The sequence below is a fragment of the Oryza brachyantha genome, chromosome 8 (genome assembly GCF_000231095.2).
Source record: "Oryza brachyantha chromosome 8, ObraRS2, whole genome shotgun sequence".
NCBI classification, from domain to species: domain Eukaryota; kingdom Viridiplantae; phylum Streptophyta; class Magnoliopsida; order Poales; family Poaceae; genus Oryza; species Oryza brachyantha.
The window spans coordinates 16,547,411-16,565,578 of record NC_023170.2 but is presented as its reverse complement, the minus strand read 5'-3'; the positions used below and the strand labels follow the sequence as shown (position 1 = coordinate 16,565,578).

Below are 18,168 nucleotides of genomic sequence, written 5' to 3'. Positions count from 1 at the left end.
CCCTATTTTAACTTGGTTTTTGACATCGTTAAGGGAACTTAACATAATAGGGAAAAAACTAAGTTTTAGTTTGAAAAAATGAGGGAAAATTCACAAAGTTGAACAAATAGGAGTAAAATCACAATTAGAGTTGAAAACAGAAACACAATTGTCCCTTTATTTTTTTTCCATCAGACTGAATTTTGTAATTTGCAATTATTTTGAATTCCAAGGTATGTAATAATTCGCTGCAGTTTCTTTGAAGAAAGAATAGAATGAATGTCTTAAGTCAATACATAAAAAGAAAAAGGTTTTCCTCAAATAATAAATGAACAAAAACCAAGAAAAGAGTTCTAAAATGCACGACCACTGCCCCACTACGCCTCAATTCTAGGCCCATCCACGCGTTCGGGCCACGGCCCAATCCGGCCAATCAACCTTTTGGGCTTATTCCAGAAGTAACGGGGCTTATTCTAGAAGCCACTCAGCCCACCACTACATAAGCAACCACGCGCACCACCCCTCTGAGCAACGGCCATTTTCTCGGTCTCTCTCCCTCGCCGAACCAGCGAAGCCGCTCCTCTCCCTCCCTCCTCTCGCCGTCGTCGGAGACGCCGCAGGCCGTAGCTCGATCGCCGCCGCGCCCCTGCTCGATTCCGATCCCTCCTCTCGTATTCCTGTGAGTCTCCTCGCGCGTTTCTCTTGCCCCTCGATCCCTTTGTTCGCTACCGATGACTCCTTGACCAAGTTGGTGCTCGCCGGGATGTTTGGTTTCTGGTCCTGTTGGTGGTGGTGGAGACCTCGCTTGGTTGTTGGTCTTGTTGCGGTGCATTGGGGTTGGATTATCAATGGATTCATGCGGTTTTTTGGGTTCTAGGCGCGATGGAAGAGAAGAGGGTAAGGACGGGGGATAGGGCTACCACCGAGAGCCCGCGGAAAGAGAAATCCCCGCGGATGGGAGCGCCGCCTGTGATGCTGGATGCTGGTGAACCCAGATGCGGCATGGAGACGCTGCCTACGTTTTTGGAGGCTGATGATTCTGAATGCGGCGGCGCTGCGTCGCTGAAGGTGAGCGGTTCGAGGGACACGCTGATCGTGGCAATCAGAGACACCGACGGCAAGCAATGCGAGCACATGATTTGCACCGAGCATGACATGGAGGAGGTCGTGTCGAAGATTGCGTCGTCCAAGGGCGAACTGATGTGCGAGGATGAAACCTGTCTGGCCACCGGGAGGCACCTCATGATGGTGTGCTCGGAATGCGACTGCCATGTCTGCATTGGGAGGTCAGCCAACAAAGCTAAGCCGCAAGGGCACATCAGGGAACATGCATTGCTAGATGGGCATTGGGTTGCGCTGTGTACCAAGATCCATATGTAGGTTACTGCTTTGAGTGTGAAGAATCCTTGACCATTGGTGCTGAGGTAGGTGAGAAGGGAGTGATGGTCAGCAGGGAGGAAGGCTATCGTGCATCTGGGTTTGCTGATGAGCATGGCTTTGTTATCAGAGGGATACTGAATCTTGGAAACACTTGCTACTTGAATGCGCTGTTGCAGTGTCTCCTTGTGCTTGGAAAGCTGCGGACATGGATGTGTGGACCGGATGCTCCATCAGGGATCCTTGGTGAAATACTGCGTGATCTCTTTGTTCAAACCAACAAAGTGGGGGATACACAAGGCCTGTTGGACCCAACGACGCTCTTGGGTTGTGCGCGCATGTATGAGTCTCGGTTTGAAGACGCTTTTATGCAATATAGCCATGAATTGCTTTGCTTTTTGCTTATCGTTTGGACAAAGAGGAAAAGATGACAATGCCTGGCAATGTACAACAGCATGCTCCTAGTGCGGTGGTTCCAACAGTTATTGATTCCATATTTGGTGGTCAGCTATCAGTTACCACGTCTTGCAACCGTTGCTTGTTTAAGTCAGTTTCACAAGATGTATTCCATAATCTCTCAGTGCCATTACCGCCAAGTGGGACTCTGTCCAAAATTGTCATGTCACCACCACGGAATAAAATATGTGTATCTGTATCTCAACAGAGCCTTCAACTAGTTCCAGAAATTGATAAGGCTAGCACAGAAAAGTTCCATACAATTTCTGACGGTGGTGAACCTCGGTTTCCTGCTTCAAAATTGGAAGATAAGTTCATGATGAAAACATCAGGGCCTTTGAACCTTGGTAAGTTTATGTGCTCTTGTGCCTAACTAAAAGGAAGGAAAACGAGGCTGAACGCAAACATGCAGAGTTAATCAGAAGATGGAACCTCTCATTAATGAATTCAGCAAACTATGATAGTACCACTATTGTTTATTATTATTTTTCTTCAATGAGAAAAGGACATTTTTCAGAGCAGCCCTCTTTTGGTAGCTAAATAGAGGAAATCGGTTAAGGTATGAGTCATACATGGACTGAAGAAATATCAGAACCTTCAAGCATTATACAAACAGGATGTTCCAGTAGTTTCAGTATGCTACACTATAGCAGTTATTGTCACCACTGGAAGGTAGTTTTAATGGTTAACTTAAGTGCATGCCAAGATCCTTGAAGAAAATAAGCTTCAAATAATCTAATGTAGAGGATAGAGATTCTCAAACCATGTAGCGAACAGTTGTTGGATTCATGAAGTTGCTGATGAGGACAAGACCTAAATTTTATATGCTTGATTATGCAGATTCTAATGAATTGGAATTGATCTTTCCAATGGAGGATACCGTACATGCTCCTTTGTGGACTCCAACAAAGAAAGAGAATACACAGACAACATCAGAGAGTGATGTAGAGAAAACTAAGAGTGTTGTTCTTGATAATGCGTTCAGTGGACCAGAAGTTAGTATAGAAGCTCAGATGGGAATTTTCTCAGCAGATGTTACTACCGAAGGCACGGAGAAAGCTCAAAATTGTGATATAGTTTATGATGAGACAGAGGATATCAACTGTTGTCCATCAATTGAGGAGTGCTTGAAGTTGCATATTAAAGCAGAGATGATAGAATGGAAATGTGAGAATTGTTCCAAGGTTGCTCAGAAGGCAAGCAGTATAAGTGGTAAAGATGGTGAACAGACTGGTGGTGACGCTAAAGGGTTGAGTTGTGGTGAACAAGACTTATCCCCTTACAGCATACCCAACAAAACACTTGAATGCCTTGAAGGTGATCAAGAAGATGTACCTAGGTGCCATCTAGCTGAGGAGCAGGCCAGCCTGTTGAGTGGCCAGTGTCCAAATGCCAGCATACAAGGTCAGGAAAGGGGGAAGCAAGTAAATCTGGGTCATATTGCACAACAAGTGGAAGAAAACCAATATGATCGGCAAGACATGAAGGAAGGTGAAGGTGTGATTAAATCACATCTTATTAACAAGCTCCCACCTGTGTTAGTCATTCAACTCAAGAGATCGTTGGGACCTCTGAAAGTGAGTGGACATGTGAGCTTTATGGAGATCCTTGATATGGAACCTTTCATGGACCCCAGGTACTTACTACTCTTTATTCTGTCTATTTTTGGTCTACTTAAGTTATGAGCATGTTGATTACTGTATAATGTCTACATGTTGTTCTTTGTTTGCCCAATTGAACCAAGAAAGCAAAACAAGCATGCCGTGTAAATCTCCTAGCATAATCAGCTAGCTTATTTTTATCATAGAAACAGGTTAGAACTTAGCATAACACCACTCTTGTTTCTTTTTCTGGCAAGCTAACATGGTTCAGGATAAAGAAATAGAAACAAACAAAACCATGCTCTAGATATTATGTTTTGCTGGGTCGGCTGAAACTGCTGACCAAAATTCATTATTAAGAAACAGAAAGAAAGGAGTATACACCGTTATTAGGGGAACTGTTCTAGATATTATGGAAACATTTGTTTGGAAGAGCACCGTTATTAGTGGAGTCAAGTGGAATGTACAATAGCGCAGCACTAGCAATAAAGTGAATTGGCATTCTAAAGCTGCCGTAGATGGAACTGCATATCCCCCAAGTTAGGCCTTGTGCACTTTATGATCTTTCTAACCCTTTAGAGTCAGGCTACTACATTGGCACAGTAACTCTAGTTTTGTTTATATGATATCACCCATCGTGGATGCCAAACTCAATCACTGTAGCAGTTCATCATTGACCACTCTGGATATTTTTTGGAAAATGGCATCCAGTTAAAAAAGATCTGAATTGGAGTATACGATTGCCTTTTTCTGTTTCATTCGTAGGTGATGCGATACAGTTTTCTTGTTAATGGTGTTATGTTCCTTGGCTGTGTACACCCATGTTAGATGTAGAGGTCAGATTTTATCTATCCATTATCTAAACAATATTTTGTTCCTAATATATATGTGCTATATAATATCAAGAAAGACATGATGTTGTTTACATCGAGCTATAATGAGTTAAAACCTTACATCTGCTTTGATTGTTTTTGTTTTCTCTAATCTTCAGTTCTGAGGACAAAGATAATTCCAGATATCGTCTAGTGGGTGTTGTTGAGCACCTGGGCCGACGCACTATACAGGGCACTTCGTTGCTTATGTGAGACCAAGTCATCAGCTTCACGGTGGTGGCTCGTCCTCATGGTTTCGTGCAAGCGATGCCAACATCAAAGAAATCTGCTTAGAAGAAGTTCTCCGGTGCGAGGCTTACCTTCTTTTCTACGAGAGAATGGAAGGCTAAGTTGTCTGGCGTTCAACTAATCGCAACAGTAGTCATAAAGGAAGCAGGTGGCAACCATTCTTTAGATGGCCAAGGATCCAATTATAATCAGTGTGCATACCGATGTAGCCTTGTGATCAGTTGATTTTCGTTGTTTTTGTCTGAGTCATTGCAGGACTTCAGCTAGACCGCAGCATGTACATACCTGCTGAGAAACCTCGGTTGTTCTGGACAACCCTTAGGCGCACTCATATTCATTTGACCAGCACTCATATTCATTTGACCAGCACTCATATTCATTTGACCATTGGACATGTATTCGTGCTTCGTTTTGAAAAAAAAAACCAGCATAGTAGGACATGCACCATTAGAGAATTGACATGTCGGATGGCACTGTTATTTTACAATTGCTCTACAGTACCGTAGAAATTTTGGAACATATATTGTTTGAAACGTTGATCATTGCATCTCTAACTTTCTGGTGGGAGGTACAAGGTATGCAAGATGATTAAGGCCTTGTTTAGCTTCTAAAATTTTTTTCCAAAAATATTACATCAAATCTTTAGGCACCTAAATAAAACATTAAACATAGATAAACCAAAAAACAAAACTAATTGCATAGTTACGAAAGAAATCTTAAGACGAATCTTTTGAGCCTAATTAGAAAGTGATTAGTCATAAGTGCTACAGTAACCAATATGTGCTAATGAAGGATTACTTAGGCTTAAAAAATTCGTCTCGCGGTTTTCAGCCGGAATCTGAAATTTATTTTATAATTAAACTACGTTTAATACTTTAAATATGTATTCGAAAACTTAATGTGATGTTTTTACAAATTTTTTTGCAAACTAAACACCACCTAAGATATACATAAGTATCAATGCAAATAGCTTTTTTTTGGGTCATTTTACTGTACCTCCCACTAGGGCCGCGTTTGGCTAGGCATGGTAAGTATTTACCTCCCTCATTTTCCGCGTGTACGTTTTCCGAATTGTTAAACGGTATATTTTATATAAAAATTTTTTATAGAAAAATTATTTTAAAAAATCATATTAATCTATTATATATTTTTAATAATTAATAATTAATTAATCATGTACTAATCTATTACTACGTTTTCCGTGTCAGAGTATAACTTAACTTATGCCTATTAGCCGAACGCGGCCTAGGAGGGGTAGTAGTGTAGTAGGAGTTAATCACACCAATGATTTCGATAACATTAACATTGACATAATTTTTTTTGTCAGCTCAACCTACAAATGCCTTCACATATACTTGTGCTCTGTACATACTCTGAAAAACTTAGAAAATACTACTTTATTTTTTTTTGTTTGATGGGCAAACTACAGTATATGCAACTGGATTCAGAATTTCAGATATTGGATTGGGAACCTGTTGCATTTTGACTTACTGGCCTGTGAAAGGAACATCGTTTCAGTGATCAAGTTCAGCTAAATGCTCAACAATTCCGATACTTCTTTGAGCTGCGTGGTGCTGATGGATTTTTTTTTAAAAAAAACGAAACATGAGAAAAGTCTAACAAAAATGGCATGTGTATACTGGGCAAGCTGAAGGTTAGCTGATGGATTTGTTTGCATCTACCACTTTTTGCGCAGATCTTTCGTTCATCGGTGGCATTTGTATTTGTCGTATTTTTACATGGATTTATTATATCACTATGTTTATCCAGATTTTCTATCCCAGTTATAAATGAAATGTAGCACTCTTTCTGTTTGAAAAAAAATAAACATTTATAGTATTTAAATTTTGTATCATAGTATAAGCATTCTGTAACATCCCAGCGCAAAGCTTAATAAGATTTAATAGAATATTTATACCAACAAATTACAATTTCTTTTCCGAAAGCTTATCTTAAGAAAACCGAGGAAATCTTGATGTCCTAAAGAACGACCATGTGTTAACGGGCCCGACCTAGGGAGTTTCTAGGGTCGGGACGTGACATTCATATGGTGATTTTATGGTTTCAATCATGCCAACTATTAAAGATCCAATAAGTTGCTTGGAAATAGAATCTCAGCAATTCAAAATTGAAAGTAACTAAAAGGGATTTTTCTCTGTTTGCATTATAATAAGATGTTCTACCAAATTTCTATATTTTTGTATAATATTTAAATATAAGAAACAATTATATTTTGGAACGAGAGAGTAGAACAGACGGAGTAATCGTTAAATAACCTAGAAATATCTATATTCCAGAAAAGAAAAATTACAAATTTACCATTGGTTTAAAATATTTATTAAAAAATATCACTAAAACGGCAGTGACATCTTCATAATATAAGAAAAAATCAGTGGTAATTTTTTGCAAATCCCAGGAAAAAGATGCACGTTGGATGAGCCGGCCCAGCCCAATACACCTGCCGGGCCGGACCTTGATTAGTCCCAAGCCCACCACCGTCCGCCCAAACCGCACAACGGCGCCAGCGCCACCGTCCCCAACTCCCGGCCTCCTCGTCGTCGTCGCGGGACGCTGCGGCTCGTCGTCGTCGATCCCGCGGCCCCCCTCGCCTCTCCCGGTGAGTCGCCCCTCCCCCCCCCCCCTCCCCGCGCATTCCTTCCCCCCAAGTCCCGCTGTTCGTCGCCCACGCGGGGTTGATTGTCGGTTGGCGGTGGGTTTGCTTGGTGCCGGAGTCCGAGGCGGCGGCGGGTTCGTGGTTCCTCGCCGGGATGTTCTACTGGTGGATCTCTCTCTCTCTCTCTCTCTGGTTTTCCTCTGGTCTCGCTACTGTTGGTTGCGTGCTTGTTGGATGTTGGTCCTCGCGCGTAACGGCCAACATGTTTGATGATTTGCTTGGTTCATCCCTATGGATTCAGAGGCGATGGAAGAGGATAAGACGAGCACGGGGGTGCCGGAGGCGGAGGCGGACGAGAGGAGACCGCTCAAATCCCCCCGCATGGACCACGCCGAGAAGACTCTGCCGGAGGCGAGCAAGCGGAAAGCGAAGGCGGCGGCGCCGACCAGCAACACCGAGATGGGGCTATGCCCCCACTTTGTACGTTTCGAGGAAGACATGGTAAGGTTCGTATCGAAGCTCAGGTCCTCCGAGCGCGCCCCGAGGTGTGAGCATTACCTGTGCGAGAACAAGGTGGAAAAGAGCAGTATCTTGGTGTGCATCGACTGCAACCTGCATTTCTGTATTGGGAGCGGGACCAAGAACAGTCCACAGGGACACGCCCGGTGGCACGCTGAACTGGAGCAGCATCCTGTTGGTGCGTTCTCCAGCGAACCCCAAACTCTGTACTGCTTCATTTGTGAACGTCGTCTGGAATTGGAGGTCAATGAAATGCAGTGCGAATGTGACATCAAAAGCGACAACAGCAACAGCAACAGCACCGACAGCTGTGGATGTGGACACTTCCTGTTGGACGAGGAAGAAATTAATCTGATTGTGTCAGAGGTCATGGCCTCCAAGAATGCTCTGGCGTGCCAACATCCCGGGTGTAAGATCACTGGGAGGACCCGTATCATGGTGTGCACGGGATGCAACAAGCATTTCTGCACTAGAGCTAAGGCCAAGAAAAGGCCGCTTGGACATGCCCGGCAGCATGCTAAGAAGTGTGAGCATTGGGTTGGTTTGTGGTGCAGTAATCTATGTCTCGGCTACTGCTTCATGTGTGAATTCGAGTTGACCCTCGGTACACGGAATTTTGATGTGGGAATGATGTTTGGCAAGGAAGCATTTGGTCGTGCATTTGGGTCCAAGAAGGAGCATGTATGTCCTATCAGAGGGATGCCGAATCTTGGAAACACTTGCTACATGAATGCATTGTTGCAGTGCCTTTTTGTGCTTGGAAAGCTGCGGGCAAGGATGTTAGCACCAGATGCTCCTTCAGATATGCTTGGTGTGGCACTCAAAGATCTCTTTGAAGAGGTAAACAATGTGAATAATGCACGACACCAACTGAACCCAACGAAGTTCTTTTCTTGCCTTTGTATTTTGGATGCACGGTATGCAGGCAGTGATATGCAAGACAGCCATGAATTGCTTTGTTTGATACTGGATCGATTGGTTGAGGAGGAGAAGTTAAATATGGCTGCAGTGATTCCTACAGTTGTTGATTCCATTTTTCGTAGTCATATATCTGTTACCATGTCCTGTACTTGTTGCTCATATAGTTCACCTTCATGTGAAGTAACGTATGATATCTCACTTCCACTGCCATTGGAGAGGCCACCACCAAAAAGTATTGCATTGCCACCAAGGAACATAAGTTGCATGTCTCAAGAGAAGACTGGTACTAAACTATTCCCAGAGGATGACATGAGTAATACCGAACATATTCAGGCAATTGCTGCAGGCCGTGATTCTCATGTCACTGGTTTAGAACCCAGAGATGTGGCTGTAGAGAAAATATCTGAGCCTTTGGAAGTTGGTAAGTTTACTGTTTCTAAATAAAAGAAGAGAACATTATGAACAGATATGCAGGTAGAGGGGGCTGCCCCAGATCATACATCTTTGGCGGAATAAATGAAAAAATCTGAGGAATACTGTAATCATACCACCATTATTTTCTCATCATAATGAGAAAACGGGCACTTTTTTTTGGAATGGAGCTCCAATTCTAGTTAAACACAGAAAAAATTGTAAGGACTTGCTAAACACATGGAATGAAGAAATATCTGGAAAACATTCAGGATGGCTACAAACAAAAGAAGCATTATGTTTGAGCAGTCTTAGCATGGCAGTGTTGTTTGTCATAGTATAGCAGCTAATTAAGAGCTTAGAATGGAAGATTGTCTATTTGTTGAGGCCTTGTCTTCGATTGTTTAATTGTTGAGGCCTTGTCTTCATGCATAAAATTTTGCTCTAGAAGGTTGGTTTACTTGATCAACAATGGAGATTCTCGAAGAAATGCAGCTTCAAGTTGTAGTGAATGAAGGTTGATGGTTGCACGTTGTGACTAATATGGATAAATTATAGCCTTATGTATGCTTGATTCTGCAGATTCTATTGAAGTGGAACATAGCTCACGAACCAAGGATGGTTTATGTGTTCCTTCGCAGACTCAGAAGGATAATGTCCCAGGGGAGATTGTTCAGGTGCCAACTAAGGCTGGTGATTTAGGGCAAAATGACAATACTGGTCTTGGTAACACGTCCAGTGAGCCAGAAGTTAGTATAAAAGACAAGAAAAACACTTGCTCTGTAGAAGGTGCAGCAGAAGACAAGAGGAAATCTCAGGGTAGAAATATTGATCATGGCAAGACAGAGGCTAACAACTCTCTCGCATCAATTGAGGAGTGTCTAGCACTGCATTTTAAAGCAGAGCTCCTGGAATGGAATTGTGAGAAATGTTCTAAAGCTGCTCAGCATCCGAGCACCACTAATAGTAAAGATACTAAACAGACGATGGCAAGCACCAATGAAAACACAGTTGATGGAGATCAGACTGTACAGTCGGACAAGATAGCATGCCAAAGCCAGCAATCTAGGAATTTGGACACTTCAGCACTAGAATGCAGTAGTAAGCAACCACATGGTTCTGATTCACAACGTCAAGCTATGCCCACAGCAGATAGCATTACTAAAGGAATCAGCACAAGCCCTCCTGCCAAGCACATGTACACATTGTGCAGCCAAGGTCCGTTATCAAGCCACAACAGAGTAACTTCAGGGATGACCTATGGTGAACAACAGTTTGCCTCTGATAACGACATAAAAACTGAAGGTCATGAAGGTGTTCAAGAAGCTGGACCTAGTTGTCTTCCAACTGAGGAACCGGTCAACCAGTTGAGTGTCCAGGGTCAAAATGCCAGCACTGCAGATCAGGGTGAGGGGAAGCAAGTAAAGCTGGATCATAATGCAGGCCAAGTGGATGCAAACCAAAGCAAGCGGGAAGATAGGATTCAAGGTGGAATTCAAACTCGTCTTATTAGCAAGCTGCCACCTGTATTGGCCATTCATCTGAAGAGATCCTTATGCACTGGTAAAGTGAGAGGACACGTGAGCTTTGAGGAGATACTTGATGTAGCACAGTTCATGGAACCCAGGTACTGACTGTTGGCATCTCTGCATGGCAATATCTATATAGCTATTTCCTCTTTATATATTTGACTAACTATAATACTATATCTCATTGGAAAATCAGAATTAGCTTTAGAATGTTTGTAGATGGTTAGGTACCTCCAAGTGCATTTCTTAAAAAATATTGCTTTGGTTTTATTCTGGTTTTAGTATTTTGGTATTAGATGGGAAGAATCAGATATATCTTTTTAGATAGTAATATCCCAACCTTCGCACTGGGAAATGCATATAATCATACAGATAATCCAACATATTTCTATGGCATGTTGAAGTATTTGTTAAATATTGATCCTTGCACTATTGTGCACTTGTGATTAGTTGTGTTTGTATATATCTCATAGGGGGTTCTTGTTATGAATAACCCTGCCTAACATCTAGTTTGGTTGCTTTTGTTTTTTTCTGTAACCTTCAGTTCTGAGGACAAACATAATTCCAGCTATCGTCTGGTAGGTGTCATTGAACACTTGGGCCCCAGAACCAGTGCAGGCCACTGGATTGCTTATGTGAGACAAAACCGCGAACAGCCTGACAGTGGCTCTTCTTCATGGTATTGTGCTGATGATATCAACATCAAAGAAGTATCTCTAGAAGAAGTTCTCAAGTGTGAGGCTCAGCTTCTTTTCTATGAGAGAATGGATGGCTGACATGTATGGAATTCTAGATCAGCCAACTAATCCGAAGACCAATCACAAAGGAAGCAGATGTTTGAGATTATCAAGCTTTATTTGGAGATGGGCAATGGTCGAGTCAGTGTATTTACTAGCGTAGGCTCGTGATCAGGTCCAATTTTGTTGTTGTGGGTGGATGATGTTGAGTCATTTCAGGACTTCAAACTGACTGCAACATGTATGTACCCAGTTGAGATGTTTCGGCTGGTGTTCTTGATCATCTGGTCTGGTTACTCTCATTCACATCCATTTTGTCCGTCCATACGGAATATATTAGGATTCTTTGGAGAAAGAAAAAATAACAGATTAGGACTTATGGCATTACTGAAGCGAGAAATGTGCTTGTGCCTGTTTGGTTGTGTGTTGTACTCCATCTTATTTCTTTGAGCATTGTTACACGTAGTGAAAAAGAATTTTTATTATTCTTATAAAGAAAGCTCACAGTTCTTTGATTTAACTAGATGTGACTTGTGAGTTACGAGAAATCTAGATTTACTATTTCAAGAAAAAATCTGTACTCACCATACACCACATCGGGCCTTTGCAAGAGTTTTATGTAAGAGAAATTTTGTACTTTTCCTATTTCTTTTGCAAGGCGAGCTGAAGCTGTATGCAACGTGACTCCGAATTTCAGATACTGCATTGAGAACTTACTGCCTCCTGGGTACGTTCTGACTTCTCACGGCCGTTCTGTGGTTGGCTCGTTAGCCCGCGTAAAAAAACGTAAGGACGGATTAACATAGGTTAATTATTAACTATATAAAATTAAAAAATTAATTAATATGATATTTTAAAATGATTTGCTGTAGAAAATTTTCGTAAAGAATACACTGTCTAACTATTCAGCAAGCATATGATTTGGGAAGAAGGGGTGACTAGCATGGCCTGAGCCAGACCTTGCTCAACAGCGCTGGTACTTTGAGCCCCGTGGTATATTCAGGGTTTGACGTATTGTTTCGTAAGTCGAGACCGCACGCTAGCGATACCACAATTATCGATGATAGACGTAATAATCACGTGAAAATCGTATAGATTTGAATTCAATTTTTTGAATAAATTTTCGCGCTTTTAGGGGTCAAACTGTGAGGTAGGGAGTGATTATCACACGATAGATGATGATTATCACCGTGGTTTCTGTGTGAAACCGTGCGATATATTATGATTATCACGGTATATCAACATGATTTTTTTTGGAATTTTCTTCCAAATGTTTTATATTCTTGCGATATTTACCAAACCAAACCACAGTTTATTATTATTGTGCCATTGTGGTATGGTCATTATCACGATTATCGTGACGATAATCACGATATTGCAAACCCTCGGTATATCGAAACTTGTATGGATTTTAAAAAACAAAGAAAAAACAGTTAGAAGCTCGCCTCATATGCGGAGCGAGAGCAATAAACTAATAGAGAAGGAGCAATGTGTTTATGGAAAGCCCGAGTGACATGGTAGTGGAATCGTGGATGCATTACTTCACTCATTATGCTCAAATCCATATGCCCACGAATATACCTCCCACGAAGTGAGTTTTCGACACGAGACCAAGATATGTCGTATGTCGCATGTTCTCGTTCCTTGGAGCATGTGTGAGTATGGTGTTAACATGTTGCATTTCTAGTGGTACGTGTGCGTGTCGGTCTGTCACGTAACCGTAAAAATGAATTTTTTTTTAGAAAATAGGAAGATTAGTCAACGGTTGACATCTACTACCTCCATCCATAATAACGCTATTTCTTTTATTTCTGTGTCCAATGTTTTGACTATTCATCTTATTTGAAAAATTTATAAAAAACTTAAAAATTAGTTATGCATAAAGTACTATTCATATTTTATCACCTAGTAACAATGAAAACATTGATCACAAAAAAGTTTTAAATAAGACCAGAATTATTTCGGGACGAAGGTAATACTAGGCTGGGCCTTGATTTCCCCTGGCTATTTAAGCCCAAAGCCCAACCCGCCAGGAGCTACACCTCCAAAGCCCACCACCTCCTCCAACTTCTCGGTCTCGCCGTCGCGGGGCGCTGAGGCTCGCGCCGGCGGCGGCGGCCCGGCCCTGCTCGGTTCCGCGCTCTCCTCGCGTTTTCCGGTGAGCTTTTCCCCATCACCCCCCCCCCCCCGCCCCACCCCCAACCCAAAAAAAAATCCGCAGTGCTCGTCGCGAACGCGGGGGTTGATCGCTCGATTCGTGGTGGTGGTGGTGGTTTTGCTTGGTGCCGGAATCCACGGGAGCGCCGCGTTCGTGATTCCTCGCCGCCGGGAACGTTCCTTGCTTGCTCGGCACTCGTGGTTCACCCTGGGCTACTGTCGTGGTTTGGGTTGTTGGATTGGTCCTCGCGCCTAGCAGCCAACCTGTTTGATGATTTGCTTGTCTTCTTTGTTCATCCCTGATTCGTACTGTTCTTCGTATGGTTTGTTCGTTGGGAATTTGTGAGTTCACTCGACTGTTTCTTGTGGTTCTTGCATTCCAGAGACGATGGAGGAGGAGGAGGAGGAGGAGGAGAGGACCACGCGGGCGCGGGAGCCGGGCAAGAAGAGCCCGCAGGAATCCCCCCTCCTGGACCTTCTGGCTGCGGCGGTGCCCGATGCTGGATGCGGCGAGTCGGTGCCGCCGGAGGTGAGCAAGCCGAAAGAGGAGGCGGCGGCGGCGGCGACCAGCAACACCGAGGAGGAGCTATGCGCCCGCACCCACTTCGTACGCTCCGAGGAGGACATGGTAAAGATCATATTAAAACTCGGGTCCTCCAGGCGCGCACCGAGGTGTGAGCATTACCTGTGTGAGAACAAGGTGGAAAAGAGCAGTATCTTGGTGTGCATCGACTGCAGCTTGCATTTCTGCATTGGGGACGGGACCAAGAACAGGCCGAAGGGGCACGCCCGGTGGCACGCTGATCTGGAGCAGCATTGTGTTGGTGCGTTCTTCGACGAACCGGAAAGTCTGTACTGCTTCACTTGTGAACGTCTTTGGGAATTGGAGGTCAGTGACATGCAGTCAGAAAGCGACAGCAGTGACATTGAGTGGTGCGGACACTTCTCCTTGGACGAGGAAAAAGCTAACTTGATTGCGTCAAAGGCCACTGCCTCCAAGAAGGTTCCGGTGTGCCAACATCCTGGTTGTAAGATCACTGGGAAGACCTGTATCATGGTGTGTGTGGGATGCAACAAGCGTTTCTGCACTAGAGCTCAGGCCAAGCAAAGGCCATTTGGACATGCCCGTGAACACGCCAAGCACTCTGGGCATTGCGTAGGTTTGTGGTGCAGTGATCCGTATACGATGTACTGCTTCACGTGTGAATACGAATTGGCCCTTGCTGCACCGTATGTTGAGACGGGGATGGTGTTTGGCAAGGAAGCATTCGGTCAGGCATCTGGCTTAGTGAAGGAGCATGTCTGTCCTATCAGAGGGATGCCGAATCTTGGAAACACTTGCTACGTGAACGCGTTGTTGCAGTGCCTCTTTGTGCTCAGAAAGCTGCGGGCAAGGATGCTAGCACCAGATGTTCCTTTGGATATGCTTGGTGTGACACTGAAAGAGCTCTTTGAAGATGTAAACAATGTGGATAATGCACGACTCCTACTAAACCCGATAAATTTCTTGACTTGTGTTCGTATTTTGGATGCACGGTTCGTAGGCAGTGATATGCAAGACAGCCATGAATTGCTTTGCTTTATACTGGATCGATTGGATAAGGAGGAGAGGTTGCAGATGCCTGCAGTAGCTCCAACACTTGTAGATTCCCTTTTTAGTGTTGGGATGTCTGTTGCCATGTCCTGTACTCATTGCTCATATAGTTCACCTTCTTGTGAAGTAATGTATGATATCTCACTTCCTCTGCCATTGGAGAGGCCACCACCAAAAAGTATTGCATCGCCACCAAGGAACATAAGTTGCATATCTCGAGAGAAGACTGGTATCAAACTATTCCCACAGGTTGACATGAGTAACACCGAAATTGTTCAAGCAATTGCTCAAGGCAGTGACTCGCATATCACTGGTTTAGAACTGGGAGATGTGGCCATAGAAAAAATAAGCGAGCCTTTGGAAGTTGGTAAGTTTATGCAACCTGTTTCCAAATAAAAGATGAGAAAATATTTTTGAACAGATATGCAGGTATAGGCAAGTGGCCCAGACCATAACATCTTTTGAGGAATGAATGAAAGAATATGAGGAATACTGTAATCATTCCACCATTATTTTTCTCATCATAAGGAATTAAGAGGCATTTTTTTGGAATGGAGCTCCAGTTCTAGTTAAACAGAGAAAATTTTGTAGGACTTGCTAAAAACATGGAATGAAGAAATATCAGGAAAACCTTTCAGGTTGGCTAGAAAAAAGAAGCATGACGTTTGAGCAGTCTTAGGCAGCATGACAGAGTTATTTGTCATAGGGTAGCAGTTAAGAGCTTACAATGGAAGATTGTTTATATGTTGAGCCCTTGTCTTCGTGCCAAAAATTTTGCTCTAAAAGGTCGGTTACTTAATCAAGTATGGAGATTCTCGAAGAAATACAGCTTCAAATCGTAGAGAATGAAGGTTTATGGTTGCACGTTGTAAGTTGTAACTGATGCGGATTATTATAGCCTTATATATGCTTGATTCTGCAGATTCTATTGAAGTGGAACAGAGCTCAGGAGCCAAGGATGGTTTACGTGTTCCTTCCCAGACTCAGAAGGATAGCAACTCTCTCGCATCGATTGAGGAGTGTCTAGCACTGCAGTTTAAAGCAGAGCTGCTTGAATGGAATTGTGAGAAGTGTTCTAAAGCTGCTCACCATCCGAGTACCACTAGTAGTAAAGATGGTGACCAGATGATGATAAGCACCAACAAAAACACGATTGATGGAGATCAGACTGTACAGTTGGACAAGATAGCACGCCAAGGCCAGCAGTCTAGGAATTTTGAAAGTTTGACACTAGAATGCAGTTCAAGTAGGCAACCACATGTTTCTGATTCACAATGTCAAGCTATGCTAAGAGCGGACAGCATTACTGAAGAGATGGCCGATGATAACAAAGCCAACAAAAAAACTGAAGACCATGAAGGTGTTCAAGAAGCTGTGCCTAGGTGTCTTCCAACTGAAAAACCGGCCAACCAGTTGAGTGACCAGGGTCAAAATGCAGACCAAGTGGATGCAAACCAAAGAGAGCGGGAAGATAGGAATCAAGGTGGCATTAAAACTCGTCTTATTAGCAAGCTGCCACCAGTATTGGTTATTCATCTGAAGAGAGCCTTGTTAACTGGTAAAGTGAGAGGACACGTGAGCTTTGAGGAGATCCTTGATGTAGGACGGTTCATGGACCCCAGGTACTGACTATTCGCTTTTCTACATGGCAATATCTTTTAAGCATGTGCCATTTCTACATGGCAGTATCTTTCCTCTTTGTATATATTTTTATTTTTTGACGAGCTATAATCATAGATCTCATTAGAAAATCAGTATTATTATGCTTTAGAGATCAACTACCTTTATAAGCATGTGCATTTGTTTGGAAATGTTAGGTTTAGTATTTGGTATTAGATGGGAGATAATCAGATAGATCTTTTTAGATAGTGAAATAAATATCCCAGTGTTCACACTGCGAAATGCATATATAATCATATAGATAGGCCTAACATCTTTGAATGGCATGTTTGGATTTCATTTGAAGGCCCTTATTTGTTGAATATTTGATCATTGCGCTACTATGCACTTCTGATTAATCGTTTATAGAGGTTCTTGTTAGCAATATGCAGTGACGAGGATATGACGTGGAAATAACCATGCCTAACATCTAGTTTGTTTGCTTTTGTTTTTTTCTGTAACCTTCAGTTCTGAGGACAAACATAATTCCAGCTATCGTCTAGTAGGTGTCATTGAACACCAGGGGCCCAGTACCAGTGCAGGCCACTGGATTGCTTATGTGAGACAAATTCACGAGCAGCATGACGGTGGCTATTCCTCATGGTATTGGGCAGATGGTATCAGCGTCAACGAAGCATCTCTAGAAGAAGTTCTCATGTGCGAGGCTCAGCTTCTTTTCTATGACAGAATTGAAGGCTAACGTTAAATTGGTTAGATTAGCAAGTACTCTTTTGGATGGACAAGGGTCCATTCAGTGTATGTACTGGCTGGTAAGTAGATGTTGGTGATCATGTCCATTTTTTGCTCTGGGCGAGTCATTGTAGGACTGCAAATTGACTGTAATACGTTCCTAAGCAGCTGAATACATGTTGGCCGGTGTTCTTAATCAGCTAGTCTTATCACATTCATATATTCCTTTTTTACCTTTTTTGTTCCACGATGATCATACTTATTTTTCTTGAAAAGAATGAAGTAGGAGCTAGGAGGGTGGTGGCGGGGCTTACATCCTCGCAAACATTATATTCCCCCGTTCCTAAATATTTGACGCTGTTGATTTTTTTATATGCGTTTGACCATTTGTTTTATTTTTTTTTAAAAAAATATGTAAAGTTATATATATATATATGCATAAAAGTATATTTAACAATAAATGATATGATATGATATAAAAATAATTAATAATTATGTAAATTTTTTTAAATAAGACGAAATGTCAAACGTGTATAAAATAGTCAACAGCGTTAAATATTTAGGGACGGAGGTGGTATTTACAAACAAAAAATAAGTTATAAATAAAACTCTTATATACATATTTAAAGCCTGCAACGGCGGATGGTAGCGGCACGGGCTTGCCACCTACTGGGCCGGGCCTTAGATTTTCCCCTGGCTATGGAAGCCACATGGATCAAGGCCGGCTGGGCCCTACTTCTCCAAAGCCCACCACCGTCCCCAACCAACCATCTCCCTCTCCTTCCGCTCTCCCTCCTCCAAAC

General features: G+C 42.7%; 2 protein-coding genes and 1 pseudogene across 2 annotated transcripts; all 3 read left to right on the top strand.

Annotated features, from left to right (window-relative positions):
* The first annotated feature begins 886 nt into the window (after positions 1 to 886).
* LOC102706499 lies at positions 887 to 4,964 on the top strand (annotated as a pseudogene).
* A 2,159-nt stretch (positions 4,965 to 7,123) lies between these two features.
* On the top strand, positions 7,124 to 11,764 carry LOC102706221 (ubiquitin carboxyl-terminal hydrolase 1-like). The gene is made up of 4 exons (XM_040526543.1): positions 7,124 to 7,151; positions 7,450 to 9,009; positions 9,582 to 10,626; positions 11,073 to 11,764. Exons 2-4 carry the CDS (start codon positions 7,455 to 7,457, stop codon positions 11,302 to 11,304), a joined length of 2,832 nt encoding a protein of 943 aa, XP_040382477.1. The 5' UTR covers positions 7,124 to 7,151; positions 7,450 to 7,454; the 3' UTR covers positions 11,305 to 11,764.
* Positions 11,765 to 13,346: 1,582 nt separating this feature from the next.
* Positions 13,347 to 17,607, top strand: LOC102705939 (ubiquitin carboxyl-terminal hydrolase 2-like). The gene is made up of 4 exons (XM_015840724.2): positions 13,347 to 13,423; positions 13,806 to 15,383; positions 15,939 to 16,638; positions 17,144 to 17,607. The coding sequence occupies exons 2-4, from the start codon at positions 13,811 to 13,813 to the stop codon at positions 17,373 to 17,375; spliced, it is 2,505 nt and encodes an 834-aa protein (XP_015696210.1). The 5' UTR covers positions 13,347 to 13,423; positions 13,806 to 13,810; the 3' UTR covers positions 17,376 to 17,607.
* The last annotated feature ends 561 nt before the right edge of the window (positions 17,608 to 18,168 follow it).